Source organism: Talpa europaea (assembly GCF_964194135.1).
Source record: "Talpa europaea genome assembly, chromosome: 11".
Lineage (NCBI taxonomy): Eukaryota > Metazoa > Chordata > Mammalia > Eulipotyphla > Talpidae > Talpa > Talpa europaea.
In genome coordinates, this window is record NC_140078.1 from 85244107 (window position 1) to 85265702 (window position 21596).

The 21596-nt window shown below is 44.0% G+C and overlaps 1 protein-coding gene across 7 annotated transcripts in view; it reads left to right on the forward strand.

Annotated features, from left to right (window-relative positions):
- Positions 1-1893: 1893 nt before the first annotated feature.
- Positions 1894-21596, forward strand: part of NEK10 (NIMA related kinase 10) — a gene marked incomplete at both ends in the record, with an annotated part of 136407 nt that continues 116704 nt past the window's right edge. For all 7 annotated transcript variants that reach the window (XM_084246768.1, XM_084246769.1, XM_084246771.1 and 4 more), the window contains 5 exons: positions 1894-1967; positions 2241-2301; positions 8884-9014; positions 10571-10669; positions 20683-20767. In XM_084246768.1, the coding sequence (XP_084102894.1) occupies positions 1894-1967; positions 2241-2301; positions 8884-9014; positions 10571-10669; positions 20683-20767 (450 nt within the window). The remainder of the gene's footprint in view (positions 1968-2240; positions 2302-8883; positions 9015-10570; positions 10670-20682; positions 20768-21596) is intronic.

Genomic DNA, 21596 nt, shown 5'->3' on the forward strand with positions numbered 1-21596 from the left:
CCTGAGGCGAGGGGGTTGAAGGTTTGCGAGGAACAGAGAAGGGGACATCATAGACCATATGTCAGAGACATTTGTGTCAACCAAATATTGGATGTTATCACAGGCAGAGTTATCCCAAGACCACCATGGAGGTAGTCACACAATCAGGGTCAACAGTGGCCTAGGAGGCCCCGGGTCTGCCTCCTGATACGGGCTATTGTCTGTAGGTAGTGAAGGAATGCTCTGCTGTGATTTGCAGACAGCAAATAGGTCACAGTTGCCCATGAGTGGCAGTTCATAGGAACCCACAGGAAAACCTTTTAAAAATCCTCAGGTAAACCATCTGTTTATTTCACAAAATCAAATTTCACTCGATTCTATGGCAGTGAAACCACATGGGTGCATTCCTTTTGCTTTTAAATACTTTTGAAACTCTTGGATTTTGACCACTGATTTCACAATACGATGAGGCAAGCAATTTTAAGACAGAGTTGCATGCATTTTCAGGCCTGAAAACACTGAAGTCACGCTGTGGCATTGAAGCATGGTTGAAAAATTTTACTGCCAATCAAATTCAATAGAATATTTAATTTGGTATTTGCTACATAATTGAAAATGGATACCTTCACCTTTGTTTTTGTGTCTTTTCTGGAAACTGAATGAGAAATTAAGGTACAAGAGGCAAACAGATGCATTTTTTTCTTTGTCCATTGGTGAGCTCATACTTACCTTTTGAGTGGGAGTGGGAAAAGTATTAAAGTGTGTCCTAGGAAGGGGGATTACAAAGCTTCATTCAGAAGATTGCACAGACTGTTGGGCTGTCTTCTCAGACAGGCCGACTCACTGTCCCTATTGTTTAAAAACAACAACAGCGACAACACCCAAATTCAACCTGGGTAAATTTTAAAGATCTTATTGACTTTATCCAGTGACTCATGAATCAGGCAGTTTCCAATCTAACAGATAGAAAGGAGCTCTGAGGAGCTGGACAAAAAGAAGCACTTTTGTATAAGTCTAGCAGGCTAGGGATGGAGCGGGAGCAAGTAATTCACACTAGTCTACAAGCGGATTGGTCATTGCAGGGCACCTTCCCCGTGCGGGGAGGCAGGGCTTCTCAGGCACATTCCCTAACTAATGCTCATTAGGCAATTCCTGATCGGCTGCTTTAAGTTTCTGGGGAAGCCAAAACTACAGTTAAATCTGGTGACATTGGGCTTGGCATAAGAGATTCCATTTTGGCCTGTGCTGTCGTTTCTAAGAGGATGACTCGGTGACTTCAGGGGCTCTATAAGGCTGATCCAAGTCTTGTAGAAGAACCTAGGACCGCAGTTGACCCACTTGGGGATTCAGGTGGCAGTTCAAAAGCTTTAGAGAAATGCTGGGGGTCCAAAAGCATTTTGGGCACTTTCTGTGACCGGTAATCCCTGTTTAAAAATGAGTGAGAATTTCTCTGGGGCTCTTACGGGCCTGACTGTGATGAAGGAGGAACCCCATGGAGTAACAGCGTTAGGACGCTTGTTGAGAAAGCATCAGTTGGGCTTCCGTTAGTTGCTTGTGGATATAAATGGGGGTACTTTTCCTGACAAGCAGAATAATACTTGCTGAGGCAGTGAATACTCAGAATGTCTGAATTCAATGATGACTCAGAAAATAGGTTCATGGGTCACTGCAATTATTAATTATGTTCTGAATGGGTCCAAAGACCTTTGTATGATAAATAATGAATGGTCTTTGTATTATCATTTTAATGATCGCATGAGGAGTTAAATGCTAGTGTTTACGTGTTTAAATAAATATTACAAGTGAATTTTGCCTGTATTAATTGAGAAGATTTTGGAGCACTTGACTCAACTGAAGTTCTTTTCCCCCTTTGAAAGGAATGCCATGTTAATTCGGGGGCATTGATGTTTTACAATGCCTGATCAAGACAAAAAGGTGAAGACCACAGAAAAATCAACTGATAAGAAACAGCAAGGAGTCACCACCAGGTAATCCTAGATACTGAGCCTTTGCTAGTTATTAACTCAGGCAGTAGCTAGTCACCAGATTTAGTGGCTTTTTGAGAAATAGAGTAGGGCCTTGGCAACCGCTCCTCTGGGTTACGATGTTGACTGAAATGTTTGATCATTTCTAGGGCTTCCAAAGGGGCACATGCATCAGTCTGCAGGAATGGCCTCCAAGTGGTGATGACATCAGGGGGTAACAGGACCTCGTGCACCTGGATCTTCTGTTGACTGACATTGTGTTGTTCTTTCTCCTAGGGACTATTCAGATCTTAAAAGACTTCGCTGCCTTTTGAACGTTCAGTCAAGCAAACAACAGGTAGTGTTATCAAAGAACATGCGTGCCCCATAAAAGGGAAACCACACGTTTCCAAAGGGATCCGTTTCACACCTCTGTGAGCCATAGACCCTTGTCACTGTTCTTTCACAGTTTTGTCCTTCTTCATCCGGTGGTTTCTCTCATTCCTGGTTGCAGCTTTTGCCAAGTTGGCAGGCTTTTCACTCACCTCTCAGGCTGGTTTACCCCGTTTTCATCAACATGTGTCCCAACTGCCAAAGCTCTTTAGTCTAGAAACAGTGTGCTTGCTCTTCTGCTGAATGCCCGATGGTCACCTCTTCAGAACTCTCAGGAAATCAATTGTTCCAAAACACTGTTTTCTTACATTTCTACTCTCCCCCTCCACCCGCATCCTATCTACTTGCCACACTACCACTCTTGAGGTGCGCTGCAAATGGTATCTCCGCAAACAGGCTGGGGGAGGAGTGAGTTTGAATTTTTACAATATTTTTACAATAGCATCTTCCTTTTTTTTTTTTTTACTAGAGAAAGAATGGTACCTCTGCTTGAACTTTGAAGATTTTTCTTTTTAGTTTTGCTTCTGTAAGGCTTTGGAGAGTCATGGGATTAGAGGCCATCCATGGAAGTTTGGGATACAACACCACGAAGTTAATAATAATAATAATAATAATAATAATAATTACAACAACAATAACCACTACAACTATAATAACAGACACTTATTTAGCACTGACAGCTTTGCAGATGGCAGGGCTGGGGGCTGAGTCCAGGTGGCCTGGCTCCACAGTCTCCTGTGCTCCACTTGTGTGGGTGGATGTGCCTTCAGAGCTCCCGTGCTGGTAGCACAGTCCGAATGGATTTGGTTGTATGGACTCCATTTACCAGAGCACTGTGGCATATTTATCTAGCGTTTGCCTGATAGTGGAGAATGCCCTCCTGATGATCTGATGGCATCTACAGGCCAAATAATAATGGTTCTTATTTAGGCGAAGCTTTTGATATGTCACTTTTCTTGCATTACCTCACTTAATAACCACAGCTCCCACTTTAACAGATATGAAACTGAGGGAGAGGGGAGTGAGTTACTTTCACAGGATCATATGGCCTGTCAGTGCTGGAATACAGATCTGAGTTCAAACACTCTCTTCTTTGCGATGTGTGCCTCTAACCAGAGGTAAAAGTACAGTTCAAAAAATAGTTCTGTGAGCATTGATTTGTCATCCACATGGCCTTCAAATATCTTTTCTCCTCCCCATCCTGCTTCTCTGCTATTGATGTCACAACACCCCCACCTCCTCCTGAATTTTTTCCTCCTCATCTAAACTGTGTGAGGAGTCACTCTTACTTTGTGCATCTCTTTATGGCTAACAACAGTCTTCCTGGCTCACTGCTCACAAGTCTTCACAGATGATTGCCCGGGGTCAAGTCCATGCTTCCTTAGTAAGGATGACTCAGCATACAGTTTGGGTTGTGGCTCCCATCCTCAGTGCATAGTCCGAGAGGCAATCACAATGTCAGAGGCTTCTACTTATTGCCTTTCTGAGGCCCTTCTTCCTTCCACATTTCTTTCCTATAAAATCTACCTATTCCAAGACCTGGATGTAATAACACCTCCTCCACAAAAATGCTCTCTTTCTTCCCTCACGCCCTCTCTTTCATTGCTGCGGCATTATTCTCTTCCTTGTTTTGGAAACACTTGTCTGCCTATCTGACACCACTGCCAGCAATGTTGACTTTTGACTTCGGTTCACAGTATCTTCTAGTTGGTGAGATTTTGCACATTGAATCGTGACTAAAATTTGGACTGGCTCATGAGTATGGGGACCCCCCCAAGCTCCTGACCAGGGGGAAAGAGAAACCAGGGGTAGTTTTTGGCTCTAATTTTCCAAAGTTGAAGTTCATGTTCATCAGATTTCTGTGTCCCCCTTCAACACCACTTCCTTATTAACACCTGGAAGGATTAATTCAAATGAATTTAATCTTTTTCCCTCTTAAGCCAATTTTAGATTCTGCAATCTGCTCTGGCAAGTTCACATGGTCTATCTTTTTGTAAAATATCTCACACATACAGAGATGTGAGTTTGTAATACAGCGTGTCATTAGTATGCAGAAAGTAGATGGTTTTAAGAAAAAATGAAAATATCTGTCCCCAATTATATAAAGGTCCTGAGGTTCCTGGAATTCACCCTTAATTCTGTTTGTAAAACTTTCATGCATTTATACTTTCAGAAAAGTAAACATTATAACAGACATCCTGTTTTCCTTTCTGAACAACAATGTATAGATTTTCATGGGAGAAGAAAGTACTGAAGAGAATAAATCAAGAATTTATCCCTTGTTTGTTCCGGAAAGAATGTAAGGAGGCTTATAAAGATACCTAAATTGTGACAGGTCATTATAAATTAAAAGCAGGGCCAAAGAAGAAAGAAAAACTTGGCTCAGTGGAATTGATTCAGGCAAAAATGCCCATCAGACTGTGCAAGAGGACCATACATGTGACTCTGAGGTTTCTAGCTGTCAATTTGAAAAAGGATTCCTGGGACTAAAGCCCGCTTACCTGAATTTCTGTTCTAACAGGACCTGGCCTGTTATTTGTAAATGGGCCAGCGTGGCTAATTACCTGGTTGCAGAGGAAATCTACACTGTGGGCTTAGGCAGAGAAACGCAAAGATCAGAGCGCCCTTCACCTAAATCTGATGAGTCAAGCCACTTCCCTCATTGTCCCGTGTGTTCTGGGCTTCTCTGCTTTGCCTCTGTGTCCGGACAGCTCTGGCTGTCTCTGCCAACCTTGCTGCGCCTCGTTAGTGTGGTTGTTCTCTAGAACAGTCCCTCTGTTTGTCAGAATGGGGGACACAGGCCCTGGGGCAGGGGGCTCCTCTTTTTTGTCATCTGGGTTACAATCATCCTAACCCTGCAGAACCAAATACTTCGAGAAAAAGAACTGGCCCAGGGTTGTTGAAGCAAAGTCAAATGACAGAAGTGAAGTTGTTTAGAGCTTTCGCCTGAGCATTTTGCAAATCTTAAAGTAATATATCTGGAACTGAAATCCTTTTGTTGTGGTTGTTTTTTTTCTTTTTACATTTAAAACCGTAGGGGACTGGGTTAAAACCATGGATTGCCTTGAAATAAAAGAGGTTTTGATAGATGCTATGGAAGGGAAGAGAAGAGAGCAGGGTTCTTGTGTTCAGAGAGACCAGGGAGAGGAATGTCACTTCTGGTACAGGACAAGGCAGGCCGTGAATCCTGGATGAGTGGAACAAACAGCAGGTTTATGGACTCGGAGGAGGTTGCAGGAAGGAGGTGTTCTTGAAAAAATGGGCTGATTTTCCATCAGTGAGATTGATGGGAAAGTCATCCCAGGGGAAGGAGTAAGTAGTCAGATAGACCATTTTTTTTTTAAAGATTTATTTTTTATTTATACAATAGCTGGGGTACAGGCCAGAGGTGCAGGAGGGTGAGAGGATTCACCAGAGGCAGAGCGGGGAGCACAACAGGCAGACACACCGAAAGCACTGCTGAGGGGAGCAGTGGGCGAGACAGGAGAGATCTGCCGTGCCATGTGGGACTCTCCCTGGCCTGCTGGGAATCGAACCCATGCTGCAGAGGCTGCGGACAGCTTCACAGCGCTGCACTCAACCCGTTGTGCCACCGGGGAGGCCCAGATGGACCATTTTGCTTTAATATTTTTGTCTTTCCTTCAGCTATCTCTATATTTACCTCTCTGGCAAATGTGTCTGCCACTAATGTGCTGAGTGGATGAACTCATCAGGAGGTGGTTTACCAGATGAATCAGTTTAGTAAAAAGGGTGAGGACAAAGTGAGCTTTCCTTCAATAGCTTTGCATTTGCTCAGCTATGATGTGCCAGGTTCTGTGAGAGATGCTCAGAGCACAAAGGTGGACAGATGCGACAAGCTTGCAGTGGCCGGCTTCCAGAAGGAAAGACCGGCATGTGAACGAGACCTTGGGCTCTTTCTTCCCAGGGGGCTGGGGAAGATAGCTTTCAAATTGGAGATCTTTCAACCTTTCACCAGTGGGCAAGGACTTATGTATTGTGTATTGTGCTGTATTTGTGAGGCCTGACATTTCAGATTTGGGATCGCTCAGAACATTCTGTCAGATGTAGAGGACCTTAACAGAATGAATGGCTTCACAGGACAGAGCTGGGTAAGGGAGTTACTTCCGGCTCTGCCTCTGCATCTCTGGGTGTGAGTGCTGTCCCACACCCTTGGCTGGACTGACTTCTGTATAACAGGAGATGACAAAAGCTAGACAGAAGGTCCGAGGAACTGGGATGCAAAAGGACTGTGGGTTTTGAGTTGGGTTCTGAACTCCCCTTGCTTCTGTCTGAAGCAACCAGGTCGCACCAAGCCTTCTACACTTAAGTCCCACCTCTTTGCAACTGTAGATGCCAAGTCCAGCTCATCCACTCAGTCTGCGGGAGTTCCTCCAGCACCAGCGGCCTGCTCTGCCGGCAGAGGGCCCGGCTGCACCGCAGCTTGCCTCCCGCCAGCACATGGGCTGGCTCTCCTGCCGCCGCTACCCTTCTTGTGACCGGGCTTCTGGGAGCTGAGGTGACAGCAGGGGTTTTGAAACCCCCTGGGCCTGGAAAACCCATGTCCCGTGCTGTGTATCGGGACCTGTGCTGTGTCACATAGGAAAATAACTCATTGCTGTGCTTTCATTTCCAATACCATGTGGGTTATCCGCTCACATCCAGAAATCACCTACTTTGTAAGGATGGATCTTATTTATTTGGCAAATATGTCTATGCAGTGAGACTCACTATTCATACTCACTATGAATGAGTATCTGTGCAGTACTTAGAACTATGCCTGCCACTGAAGTGCTTTGTAAGTACCCTCTCATTTCATCTTTGTAATATCTTGAAGATATGCACTATTATTTTCATTTTATTGATGTGGAGATGGATATGCTGGGAGTTCGACTTTTCCAAGTTCACGGAGCTAATAATTCCTGGTAGATTTATTTATTTATCTATTATATTCAAAAGGGCAGTTTCACTTCAAAAAGGGAAAGGAAGTCAAGGACACTTGCACAGACACAAGTGGGCAGAAAGAGCGGCCCCTGACAGGGACAGGTTTGTCAAAAGAGGGGCCTTCAGAGTCCCAGGCTGGCAGTCCTGGGGGGGTGGGGGCGCTCCCGCTGCGCTTGGCAAGGGGAGAAGGTTGGCGAAGAGAAACACCTGCTCAGCCACAGGTGGGCAGGAGAGCTCTGCTCCTGGTGGACTTAAACCCCAAACATGTGCATGGAGTTTGTTTTCTTCCCCACTAGACACGCTGTCTCTAGTGCTGATGTGCCGTTTTGTGGGGGTCGAGGGCTGACCCCCTGAACTGAGATAGAAAGGTAGTTGCACAGGATGGAAGATTTACGATTGATATTTTGAAAGTTCACCTGTGACTGGCATCTGATGAAAAAGGATCTGGTGTTCTGTGTTTTTTTTAGCTATTAAAAGATGTTGTTATTATAATACATCTTTCTGTGATCTGCCTGCCTTCTGGCAAGTCAGACGTGCTGCCTTTGCATAAGGAAATGGTCTTCCTGAAGATCAAATACTTGAATGGAATAAGAAAAGTGCAACATTTTGCAGCTTTGTTTGATAAGTTTAACATATGGAATGGAATTTGTTACTGGAAAATGGGTCTTTTGTTTACTGTGCTCTCTGGCCTCATCTGGAGTCATTTAGTTACTGGTAAAAGATCCCCAACTTGTACTTTGGAAAGAATAGCGTATTTTCTTCCACTCCGCTCAGCTTTATGGGGTTATGAGAAACAGATCTCAGGTTATCCTGACAATAGGTAAATATTGGTAAGTGAAACTCTTTGAAAGCTGATAACTTGGCAATGTATTCCATAAATAGCTGGCAGTTTAAATTGTAAATGGGGCATACTCAGGTTGTTGTAGTTAATATAAACACATTTTTCCTTTTCCTATGGTAAAATCAACCATGATTTTAATGATTTTCATGAATAGGATTAAGTTATCAGGATGGGCAGACTGATGAAAAGCAAAAGAATCTTCTTACCACTTTTCTCCCTATCACCTGGCAAGCAGAGTACAGGACCCGGGGTCCATGGTGAAGAACAAAGCCTCAAGTTGGGGTTCTGTTCTACACCTGTGGGTTCCAAATGGGTCTGGAAATGCTTTAGTTCGGTGGTACGTTTGACCCTCTGAGAAGCTGCAAAAGTGCTTCATGCCGAGGCCTCACCCAGATCTGTATCCCCAGCACCGTTGGAGGCGCTGGAGACAGCACTGGACAGAAACAGGCAAGTTCCTGCTCGTGTGGCGCTGACACAATCAAGGGAGGCTGGAAATACACAAGTAACTGTGAGATGGGACAGGTGGTGTTACAAACTACACACTGCAAAGAAAAATGAAGCAGTGTCAAGTAGAGAGAGAGCACGTTTAAGCCAGAGGTGTTTAAAGTGTGGGGAACCCCTATATTTGACATAGCTGTTGTGTTTGTTGGTTTGGAAGCAACTTCATTTCCTTCATCCCTAATCCCATTTGCCCCTTTAGCTACTTTTTTGATCCCGTGCTGAACTGTCATCCTCTTTCTCCACCCTGTGTGTCTCTCTCTGTAGCTTCCAGCCATTAACTTTGATAGCACCCCAAATAGCATGACGAAGTCTGAGCCAGCCATCAAGGTGGGCGGACACAGAGCTCGAGGTCAGTGGCACGAGTCCACTGAAGCTGTTGAACTTGAAAATTTTAGGTAAGAAATCCTGAACCCCCTCTTGCCTTTACCCACAGATTCTGATCAGTCTGGAACTTTAAGTTTCTCACAGGAGGCATGACTTAGAGCCCGTTTCATAACTTACCACAGGAGTTCTTAATTTAATCATTTTAGTTCGTATCTAAACTATTCCCAGAAGTGATGTGTGACCAACAGGATCAGTGGCTGCAAGTGGACCTGACCTGGGATGGTGCTCTGAGCACACTCACTGATGCACTTCTGGCTTTTGCTCCATGAGGAAGTATTTCAGATTATTGACCCAACAAGCCTGGCTCCCTGCTTTGCCTTCTGTTTCTGGTCTGTCCCTGTCTTGCCTACATAAAGAAGGCTGTTGCTGTGAATAAATGTGGCAGCTGAAGGCTGTGGTTGTCAAAACAACCTGGATTTCCACCAGGTGTGAAGGGATCACGCCTCACCTTCAACACCCAGAGTGTCGGCCGTGTTTGTCTCTCCTGTCACCATGCACACGACCAGCAGCCACAAATTCTCATAGCCACTCCCTTTTCAGAAGCTGGTTCTCTCAGTTTTACAGTGTGGAAGGTTGGCACTAAGAGCTGTGTAAATAATGAATGGCCTGAAATATCATCATGAATATTCTAGAAGGATCACTTATTTATTTGGCCTACATTGTGTTTCCCTGCCCTTCTCTGACAATGAATTTAATCATCCACAGAAGTCACATGGTGTGAATTGACCCTCACATATTTATATATATATTTCTGGTGAAGAACATTATATTCTTTAAGAATTGTTACATATTCAGTCTACCCGAGTTCATATATTAAGAAAGGGCTGCAGTCTTCATTCGGCGGGTAACAGTAGGCCTTTGAGGTGGTATGTTCAGGAGGGTAACAGTAGGCCTTTGAGGTGGTATATTCACTAATGCCAGCTTAGGGCCTGAACTGGACCTAGCTCTTAAAACTGGCCTATTTTAGTGTGCACAGAAACATTGTGTCACATATTCTATGGCAATGTGAGTCTTGTGCGTTGTCATTCATGGGCTCCTAGTTTTGAAGTAGGATCTTTTGAGGGTATTTTTAACCTTTTTGATGGGCTGTAATATCAGAAAAAAGAAGTCGAAGCTGGGGTATCTCAAATCTCAAGACAATGTAAGACACACACACACCCTATAAACAATCAGCAGTCACAAAAACTCTCACAGTTGAAGGGGTGCAGATGTCTCCTCCACCATGTTCTCTGCAAGGAAATGTGGATGGCAACTGCTGGTGTTGGCTACAGTGACTGCAGCAGTCAGAGAGGCTCTGGGTGGGTAGAAAAGTGAAGGGACAGAATTCTTTTCTATCGCATAGTTGTCCAGGTAATATGCCCCCTGTGAAAATATGCTCCCTGTGAAAATTTCAGCTCAGTGTTTACAGGGAATAATTTAGTGATTATGGCAAAATGAAATGTATCCTTGACCATAATCTTTATTATATCATTGAATTTCTGTTTCCTATTTTATCTTTTCTGCATTGGTAACTTTGAGGCAACCTAAATAATTATTACAAAATGTTTTCCTGTTTGTTTCATCTCAGTATAAACTACAAGAATGAGAGAAATTTCAGCCAACATCCCCAGCATAAACTCTTTCAGGAGATCTTTACAGCGTTGGTGAAAAATAGGCTCATATGCAGGTAAGATTGTCCCAAAAAAGGGAGATGTTTGCCCAAGAATTTCGTATTTTAGATATCTTATTTCTAGCATGTGGTTTGAAGCAATTTACAAGATTGAACACAACATACTTCAAGGATAAAATAGAGCAGAGGCCCTTCAGAAAGCCATGTATGACATTGCAGCTGATCTCATTAAGGCTACCCTGGCTAGGTCCTGAATTGAGCTGAATTTTTTTATCTATAAGGCAAAATGGGTGAACACCCAAGTTACATCATTTACTTCTTATGAATTTGGATGCTCAAGAGGAATTTTTTGCTGGGATCTTCATGAAAGAGACACTGGGTAACACCAAAGCTTCCATCCTCATGGTACACTTTTGTGGTCGATACAAGGACTGGTTAAATGGACTGCCCCAGCCTGGAACTTGGGGAACCGCTGGGTGTGTAACGTCCGGTCACAGCCCAGTGACAACACTTCTCAGGATTAAACCAAACATCCTTTCCTCATCTTGGTCTTAACCAGGGGCAGTGTTGGGGCTATTAGTTAGTATTTTTGACTTTCTCTTGCAAATAGAGCATCAGGGTTTTCGGTGAATCATTGGCTGGTGTCATTTTGTAATCAGGGCTGAATTTTCTGTTACCGGCTGCTTGCTGTGAGAGCTGGCTATGCTGCTGCAGATGAAAAGGATGCTCTTGTCATGGTGGAACTTGCCTTCTACTTTTCCAGCAGGCACGTGGGCTGAGAAGAGGCCTATCAGCAACCTTGAATCTTCCCACCATGGTGGGACTTGATTGAGATATCTTAATTCTGTCCCAGTGGGAGATGGAAAAAAATTACTCCTATTCTGGAAAACAGGAGAAATATTAATAATTTAATGCCTGAACCAAAATAAAAGTCTGATGTGGTCCAGTGGCTTTAAGCAGATCTGCATCCTGATGGGTCCTCCATGATGAATCAGTTACTAAATATAGACCTACGTAGTGGCCTAATGATTTAGCTTTTTGGGTGGTGTTTTCTATGGTGTTTTTAGTATTGCACAGTGACTGCCAAATACATTGGCTTAGTTTAAGGCCATCAAGGATTGGGACTGCATCTGTTGTGCCTTTGTACTTGGTTTAAACAAAGGATTGTCAGGCTGGCTCAGATGACACAAGAAGCCTAGAACCTTTGCCACAGTTTTGTAATTCAGTTTCTTCTCAGTTTTCAACAATGTCCTCAAAGAGTGTTGGAGGTTAATGAACACCACAAATGACCTGAAGTTGTCCTCAACTGTTTTCTTCTTGAGCCTGAACAGAGTCAAACAATGGTTCGTAGAATACTAATGTCTGAAATGGTGTTAGGAAATGAATTTCTTCAATATATATTTTGAACTGTCATGGACTCTTCTTAGATATCAAAGGATATCTAACTGGCTAGTATTGGGTTGCAGCTTTGGGGGAGGACAGATCTCCTGGGAAAGTCTGAAGGCACTAGATGCAGAAATTGTCGGGGAAGATAACTGGGCAAGGGTTGGAAAAGATCTTAAGAATTCTGAAGTCAACAGATCTTTAATCAGAGCCTTTTCGAAATCTTCCTGATTAACGAGGCATCTTAGATTGGATGGAGTTACTGGCTTACAACATGAGCCATCCCTGGAAATCTTTAAGTTATGAAGAGATGATTTTAGCTCTTTGCTTTCACAGTAGGAGAGGTAACTTAGGAATGTAGAGCATTGAGAGCATCATTTTATGTCATCCTTTGGCAACTGACAGAGTGGTATGTTCAGTTTTATTCTAAACACAGCACTGGGTGGAAAATGGCTTAGGTATGAGGGTCTTCCAGGGTTCCTCACCCTGGGTAGCTTTGCTAAATTGCCAGAACTACCATTTCTCTTTTCCTTCTAGCTTGAGATGTAGAGAAGACTTGCATCATCTTGGGACCTTCTTTTGTATATGGCTTCCTCGACCTTTTCTTTCTGAACATGAGGTTTAATGCTGACTGGAAGGCTTGGATTCGATCCAACAAACAAATTATTTAGCTTCTATTATGTGCAAGAAGGCGAGGGAGCAATTGTTGGAAAAGAAAGAGAGGGTGAAAAGACAAATATGAATAGAACATGTGATTCTTTCTTCCTAGGGACTCAGTGTCTACTCGGGTCAAAGAGGTACCCACTATCCTAATGCAAGGGAAAATGTAAATGTAAATTATTAAGACTACTAAAGACTAGATGAGATAGGGGTGTGTGGATGGTGGTCTTTGATCCTTCTGGTCATAGGCAAGATTGGGCATTTCAGGATGTTACGCCATTTGGTTTTACCATGAGAATGTTGAGGATTTAGTCTCATCTGTGACGTGAGTCTTTCCAACTTCTCTCTCAGTTTATGCTCTGTTGATATTCTTTTGGACCATGCCCAACCTCAATCTTCCCCTAAAGCACAGTTTGGGATACCTCCTTTCAGAGTCCTTTTCCTAAAACTGACCGGTGATTACTCCCTTGTTCTCAGAAGTGAAATTGCCAGGTGGCATCTGAAACGAGACAGGACTTGTTAATCCACATTCAGGTAAGGTCATGCTGCAGCTCCCTCATGGCAGTTCTCAAAGGGCAAGTGAGAATATTGCCTCTGAACCTGGGGTTACTCGTGGTTACAAATGGTGATGAGTCTTGAAGTGTGGCACAGTATTGAAGCACACTATGATCTTCTAACAGATATCATTTGTCTACCACAGAGTCTGCTGATAGAAAGTAAATCCTCCCTTTTTAATCTCATCTGTCCAGGGAAGTACTGAGTGTGCATGATGTCCAAGACTGAGGCTGCTATGAGGTTATGGAGGAAAGTTCCTAGTTGTTGCAAAATTGACATATTTTCCAGTTACTGACCATCTTTGAAGTTGCCTCTATTCAAGTATCTCTTCTATGTATCCATTCCTCTGAGCTCTCTCCTTGATAGTTCAAAGACTAAAATGGCCTTTAACAACTCCTTGCCTAGGAAAAGGAAGGACTGGTTGTCTTGGCCAAGTCTGGCAGATAGTCCAAGCCCGGAGAAGATCTTCAAGTCAGGGCCACAAATTAGATAAAGGTTTATGAAGGTACAAAGAGTCTTGAGTTTGGGTCCTTAGATACTTAAAAAAAATTTCTAACGGGCAGGCTATACCTCGAGCTCTTTAGCTGGGTCACAAAGTGCTCTGAGATCTTTTTCCTCTTGGCCTCACCCCTTACTCCTGCTCTGAGCATCCTTTGGGCTCACCAAGGACAAAGCGAACCCCTCCTGGTCCTTAGAAAGCTATTCTTTCTCACGGCTGAGCCATGGCCCATGCTAAGCCTTGCCTACCTCTGTCTTTCTGGTGGTTCTGAACTCTCAGCTGCACTGACCCCCCTCTCCCTTCCATGAATCTGGGCCCCTGCTCTCCCTCACTACACACTGAGCCCCTGGAGGACAGACCTTGGGGCTTTTATCCAAAACCCAGGCCACTGACACAGTTTGACTAGAGAGCTTGCAGGCTGAGTGTCTTCATAAAGTGGAATTTCTTTGCACTGAATTATTTTTATCAGTAAATATGGAAAATTATAAAAAGTGAAAACCCTTAGAAAGAGCTACAATGGCCCTCGCTACGTATTGCCTTTCCTTTTCTTCAGGATAGAATTTATTTTTTAAATTAAATTAAATTATTTATTTTCTTACATCGCTGTTAATTTTTGGGCAGTATTTGATTTCTCCCCTCAGGTGGAGTCCCTGTAAATCCACCACCGCATCACCCCTGATCCATCACCGTAGTCCCTTGTGCTACCCCTCCAGGGTACCCCTTGTGTACCCTTCAGGGTAGAATTTTAAAACCAGCTGGATCATTGGCTGAGAGTCCTTTAGGTCTTTTGTCTCTCTTTTGTTCAGTTTCACAAACTTAAATGTTAAATGTGGAAAAAGAAGAACTTAAGCTCAAGATCCCAAGATGGTATGGCAAATCATGATCTCTTTTCTTCCCATCATAATTTGGAGAAAATATCTAATCCTTTTCATCTATTTTTCCTGAAGTGTTATTTAACATTTTGCCCCAAACTTAAAAGTGTGTTCACACACCCATATGTTTATGTATCAAAATGTTAAATGCAAAAATGTGTCCACACATACGTATACTTGAGTGCCCGTGTGCACATGCGCACACATACACACAAACACACAATGTCCTCAAATTATTGACAAAGATCTTGAAAAAAAAAAAATCCAGTCTGGCCACATTTGACAGATGTGATAGTTGGCATTAATCACAAGTCCAGGCTCCGGAGGCAAAGTCTTGACTGATGACCTTTTCTCAAATGCCTCACTGATTCCTGGTTCTTTATTAATGAAAGCACATTTAAAATTTGTTTCCAGTTTCGCACCACACAAAAACATCACTTCAGTAATCATGTTTTCTTTTTTCTACTAGTTACTATTGCTTCTTGTAAAACTTATTCACTTGGCTAACTAGGCATGAACTTGAAATATTTCCACCTTTCTAGGAAGAACTGTTTGCTCTTTGGTCACATGTAAACTACCAGAACCAGTTTCCAACCTGACCAAATGAAAAATGACAGCTTCCCATCACTATGCTAGGGCATGAGAGCCAGGCAATAAGCAACACACCTTCCAGGAATCACATTTCCATGGCTAAAGTCAATCAATCCCCAAACTCTCCCATTTATGAAGGTTTACCCATTGATGAGCTACCCAGTCAGTTTTGCTCTAAGAGACTGTGCCTTGTAAGTATAGCCCTCTCTTGCTGTAAATCATCTTTCATTTTACATATTAATTGGTGGACTGGTTTACATATTAATTGGTGGACTGTTTCTTCTTCTGGCATCTCATTTAACATGTCTAAAATAGGACTTTGACTTACCCACCCCTCAGTTTTATTCTTCCCTATTAACCTAGTCTAAGCTTCCGTCATCTCTTGCTGGGACTATTGCAGTAGGCCAGCTGGGCTCTCAGCTTTGTTCTGGACTCCCTACACTGTTTTCAATACCACATCTGGGATGATCCTTTCAAGACCTCTGTCAGTCCATGTCGGTTCCCTGCTTAAAGTCATCCAGTGACTTTCCATAATAAAAAAGTTCAAGGTCCCTATTCCTGTTCTACAAAGTCCTACAGAGCTGACTCCTCCTATCTCTCTAATTTCAATTCTTAACACTCGCACCTTTGCTATTTCTGCTTCAGCTCAATGGGCTTCCCTGCTATTGCTTGTTCAAGCCCCTGTGCCTCTTCTCAGGGACTATATACTAGTGATCTGTATATACTATATACTGTAGAATCTATTGAGCCTACCCACATTTGCTCCTCAGTTCGCTCAGATGCTGATCTTAGAGAGAATCCTTCTCTGACTACCCTAAAACAGTATCGCCATGGCTCCCTAAACCCTAACCATTTGTTGTTCTTCATTGGTCACCACCTGATACACATTTTTATTTATTTGTGTTTATTATCAGTCTTCTCACTTTAGAAAGTAACCCCAGTGAATACAAGTGCCTGGTTTTATTCTTTGCTTCACCCTGGGCATGTCACAGTCTCTGACTCCCAGTAAGTCATGAGTAAATGTTCAAAAGCATTCTACCTTTGAGACTTTTGCCTTCTATGTGGAAGAGACACCTAGAAGACAGTCTTTTCTGCTCAGTGTCTCTTTAATTTTAGGCACCAGTAGTTGTGTTGGATAGACTTGTCATTGGCTGCCTATTCTGGGTTAATTTCTCACATATAGTAGCTTTAGTTTTATCTATTTTGATGGGAATTTCACCTTTTCAATCACCCCCCCCCATAGGGCTCTGTTTATGAATTTGAGGTAATCACTTACTTTGAAACAGGCTTGAATCCCTACACTTTAAAATTTGAGTCAAAAGTGGCAGTCATGTATGTATATATGTTAATGTAATGCATGTCAGTGCATGTTAACCTGCATCTTGCATGTTAATGTATATTAGCACATGTATGTTAATGAAAACAGCACAATTTGAAAAAGGCCAATTAAATGATATCTATTAAGATGCTACACCTTAATGCTGAGTGAGCCACAGAGGGAAGCATGTTGACCTCTGGGCACCTGCATCAGCCCCTGGATTCAGTTAGCACCAGGCCATTGAGCTCTCTCTATTCTTGTGATAGGTGCAGTTTTTTTTTTTTTAAAGATTTTATTTATTTTTACATGAAAGGACTGGGATGGGATAGAGGCCAGAGGTGCAGAGGGTGAGAGGATTCACCAGAGACAGAGTGGGGAGCAGAACAGCCAGATCTACTGAAATACACTGCTGAGGGGAGCAGTGGGCAAGACATGAGAGGTCTGTTGTGCCATGTGGGTCAGCTCCCTGGCTGGGGATTGAACTCATGCTGCAGTGACTGCCTATAGCTTTAGAGTGAAGAGACTTAACCTCTTGCTCCACCAGGGAGGCCCCTACATGTGCAGTTTTATTCAATATTCAGTACATAGCTTCATGACTAATTTTCACATGCAGCTCTCCCAACCCATGCTAAATTCTTTGTGCAAGAAGGCGAAGCCCCACAACTCCCCTTGCAGACAGACACTGTTGGTGATACCATTTCTCTTCCTCTTCTCATCTTGATCACAGCAAAGGGCCTCTGATGCTGAAAGCAATATGGCAGCTGGACATGGGACAAAGGCTGTGGAAACTGATCACACATCATGTGTCAGTAGTCCCGTGAAAGCAGTGGCAAAATCCAGTCACAAACAGGGATAAATATTTGCCTGTTCATGAATCTGTGTGCTATACTACTGTGTGCTATAATCTGTTCATGAATCTGACTGCTATACTGAGACACTGCCTCAGGGAAATACTATCTTTGCAGACTGATAACTTTCTCAGAGCTGTGACTGAACACTCTTCTCCCCTTAGTGAATGTATTTGAAAGGTCACTTCCTCTTCCACTGTCCCCTGTGTGGGGCCTCCGGGGAGAGGAGAGTGGCAGGACCCCTGACCTGGGAGTCAGGTGCTCAGCTCTTTGCCTGAATGCGGCCCGGGGCTGACACTCAGTTCCACTTGGCTACTGTAGTTACTGGTCAGCAAAATGAAGACCGTGGGCCTTGCAATATGTCACCTTTATTCTCTGTCATTTTCTGTGTGTACTGAGTTGTGTGTTTCCTGGCCCCCTAACTCTTGGCCCACAGATATCACCTTACAGAACACGCCACTCCCCTCAAATACCACATCCTTGTGGCCTCGTGGGGGGTTAAGGGCAAAGAGCCAAGGAAGGGACATCTGCTTCCTCAGAGGTCAGCGTGCAGAGAGGAGAAGCCAGAGGACTCAGACACCAGGAATTCTATTTACATTTACAACAGCAGAGGCCAGGATCACGTAGAAATATTAATAGCTTTGGGCTTCAGTCCCAAAATTGCAAAATTAAAAAAAAAAACAAACAAAAACAAAAAGCGCCATCTGCTTGGAATAGAACTTTCAACTCAGAGACTTTTTCTGGAACTCTTAATTTATATATACTCCATTAATAGTAAAAACAACCTATTCTGGAATTTTTTGCTTTTTTTAGAGGAAGGAGGCAACAGGAAATAAAAAGCTTCTTGTATTAACTTTAATATGAAAACGTATAAGAAAGGTCATGGACTCTGCTCATGAAGGTTGTATATAGTTAACAGGAAAAACACCAAGGCCACACATACCTGGCGTATGAATCAGCTCTTATTATTGCCCATGACTTTTCCTCTTAAATAATGAAAAGCAATCAGCATTAAACTGCCTTCGGTTGCCAGCAGCTGTTGAAACTTGATCAGGATTTCTCTAAATCTTGGGGATGCAGTATCCCTTGCACTGCAGTTCAGGCTCTGTGCTATCTTTAGTGGGCCCCCAGCACCCGAAAAGGGAGCTAGTCTTGTGCCAACTCCCTCTTCACGGTGATGAAAGGTGTGCTCTCTGTAATAGGAGCCCCAGAATAACTGCATCCTTACATGTGTGTGTAAGGATGATTGCTTCAATTAAAAATGTATTTCAGATGTGCATGATTTTCCCTGCAGCAGGGAAATTAGCTTCCTGGTGTAGCCTGGATAATTCTGCTTGGCTGGCAGCCCTGGTGCTGGTTGAGACCTTCCTTTATTTTCAGAAGGAGCTAAGCTTTGCCTCCAGAGCCAAGGTGTCATTGTCATAGAGCCTGGCCTGGAAGAGGGTGGGGGTGCTGACAGCAGCTGTGGTGGGCAGCTCCTGCAGGAGCCTTGGCCATGGCAAGAAGAGGAATTCCCAGCCAGCAATGCTCCTGGGACTTCCTGCTCAGCCTCTATCCGCACAGCCAGACTTGTGCTGGGGGCTCTAATCTATAAGAATCTCTCAAACATCCCTGGGAATATAGGGCTATGGGAAAAGCATATTTTCAGCCTCCTTTCTATGAGCTAGGTCTTTATAGATGGAAAGGATGGTGAGTAGCTTAGGGCAGAGTGTAAGTGGCTAGTTGGCGGTGACACTTCCCATGGCATCGACCCCAGATGTCCATCCTGCCTTGGCGGTGGGTGGGCCTGGGGGCATTCAAGTTTGCAGTGTTCAGTTTGGGGGGCAGAATTGAATTTCTCAGGATCAAGAGGAGACAAAGCTGAATTCTACCACCCACGGCCAAGGGTTAATATGGGACAGGCCAGGCGAGGGTTTTGCCCCACACCACAACTCTAGTAAACGCTCCATTTGACTAAGGCCAGATCTCAAAAGTATCCCGACTGTGCTGGACGCACACCCAGCTCAGCGGTGGAGGTGCCAAGGGCAGGAGGAACCCCAGGAGCCTCGCCTGGGAAAGCTTCTGCTTTCATTCTGTTTTCTTGGCTAAGCGTGATCAAGCAGGCACAATTTGTGTTAGGTTTTTGTGAACATTTGCACCAAGGACTAGCATGGAGGGCAGTTCGAGACCAGCCTGGGAGATGGATGATGGCAGGCGGAACCCGGGTAGCAAGTTCCCCACCCTGCGGCGTGCTTAGCCAGGTCCCCCCTTAGGGAGTTCAGACTGGGCTGCATTGAGGCGTCTGCTCTATGACCGACGCTTTGGTTAGAATGGTTGCATGTTGCCCGGCCTCCTGTCGCATCAGAGAGCCTTTCTAATTCTTTGGGAGTGTCCGCTGTTCAAACATCACAGTAGGCTGTCACGGGAAGTGCCTGGGGCACCAGCTCACAGGCCAGCTCACTGGAGGAAAGTCCAGAGCCTGCCTTCTTGTGGGCCGAGGGGGGTGTCACTTACACTGCGGAGCCCCCCAGGACTTGGCCTGAGAAGCGTCCTCACACGGTGTGCCCCTTCTCTCTCTCCCCACCTTCCCCAACTCCTCCAGCATCCCTTGGGGGCACGTCCACCATCACTCCTTGCACACCAATCTTCATCTCAGGATCTGCTGCTGCGGAAACTGAGTTCAGCAAATACTTTATCCCCATGTTTCCTAAATTGCCCCCGCCCCCCGGGGAAGGCAGAGAGCCCCGGGTACTTTAAATTTCCGAGAAAAGCCGAGATGTGCTACATCCACATCCCGCGACCTTCTTTAGGCCGAGGCTGCTGTGATAAAATGTAGGCACCCTGTGAAAACCGAGTGGGGGAGGAAAGTGCTTTCCCATCTGATTCTCTGGCTTGATAAATTTCCAGCATCCATGGGAGGCAACACCCCACTAATAAGTAAATGTAGCTACTTTAAAATAAAATAAAAATAACTTGCATTTAACATATGTGTGTTCTCTTTTTCAAATGGATCCTAATCTTTAAGGTATAAATGCTTAAGTTGGACCTAATTATTAGAACTTGTAGTTATTTCTTTGGGGTCAGAATCTCCCCTGAGTAAGTAAAGACCTGGTGAGCCTATTAACTTGGGGGGTGCTGGGGGGGTATTTCTGCTTCATAGTGATGGTTTAATTGTGTTTTGCATTAAAACTCATCAAATGTTCAAGCCCCAAATATCAGTGCCTGTGGCATCATAAGCTTGAGATGAACAGACGCTTAACTCCTTATTTTCCGAGTCTGCCTTCATACCCTGCGAGCCTGATGCTGTTCTGAGCCTCCCCGCTGGTCATTTAAACATGGACATGTTCTCTCTTTTCTTCTTTCAGAGAGTGGGTGAACCGAGCCCCATCTATTCATTTTCTGAGAGTGTTAATCTGCCTGAGACTGCTAATGAGGGATCCCTGTTACCAGGTTTGTTGGAAAAAATAAAAATCCTTTTTACTTGCAATGAAGATAAAGTGAAAAAAAGGTTGGGCTTTTTTTTTTTTTTTTTTCCCCAGTAGACCATGTTCATATTTTCTTCTCTCTTACCACGCAACTGCTTCCAAATTTGGGAACTCTCTCGCCTGCTGTTTAAAAAGATATGAAAGAAATGATTTAATGAGAACAACAAGGAATCTGTATGTGTCTACCATGTTACCCCCAGGATGTAGTAGATGTTTATTAAGGGCTCTGTGCTGGCATCATTACCTGGCACTTTAAACCATTGGCAGTCCCGAGAGCTGTCTGCTTGGCCACACTTTCGAACATGTTCAAGGCTAAAGAGCTCTCTAGGTCAGAGTCAGCAGTGGCAAGCGGGGCCCTCCTTGGGGTGCTCCAGAGGCAGCCAATGGGAAAGGCAGGGCCTGAAGCTCAGTAGCATCTTCACAACCCATGCCCTTCCTACCCTCCAGCCTAAGCGATGATCCTGGTAACCTCTGGTTCTTCCTCAGCATTTTTTTGTTGTTTTTTTTTTTTTTTTTTTTTTTTTTACCAGCTTCTTCTCTTAGTTCTGCCTTTGAAAAAGTCAGCCTTCCCCAAATCTTTTTCTTTATCATCTTTCCCTCTACCTTCCAAGCTTTTGGCTTCGGGTATCTTTGATGTTAGCTATTCTTTGCTTCCAGTACATACCTCCAGTCTCTAGTCTCGAACCTTCCCCTTTATTGAAGCTCCCCCATGTTGGACAGCCATCTCGGGGACATAGTGTCAAAATGTGGCCTGTGGACTTCTTCCAGGCCTCTTACACGCTCTCAGGTTTTCC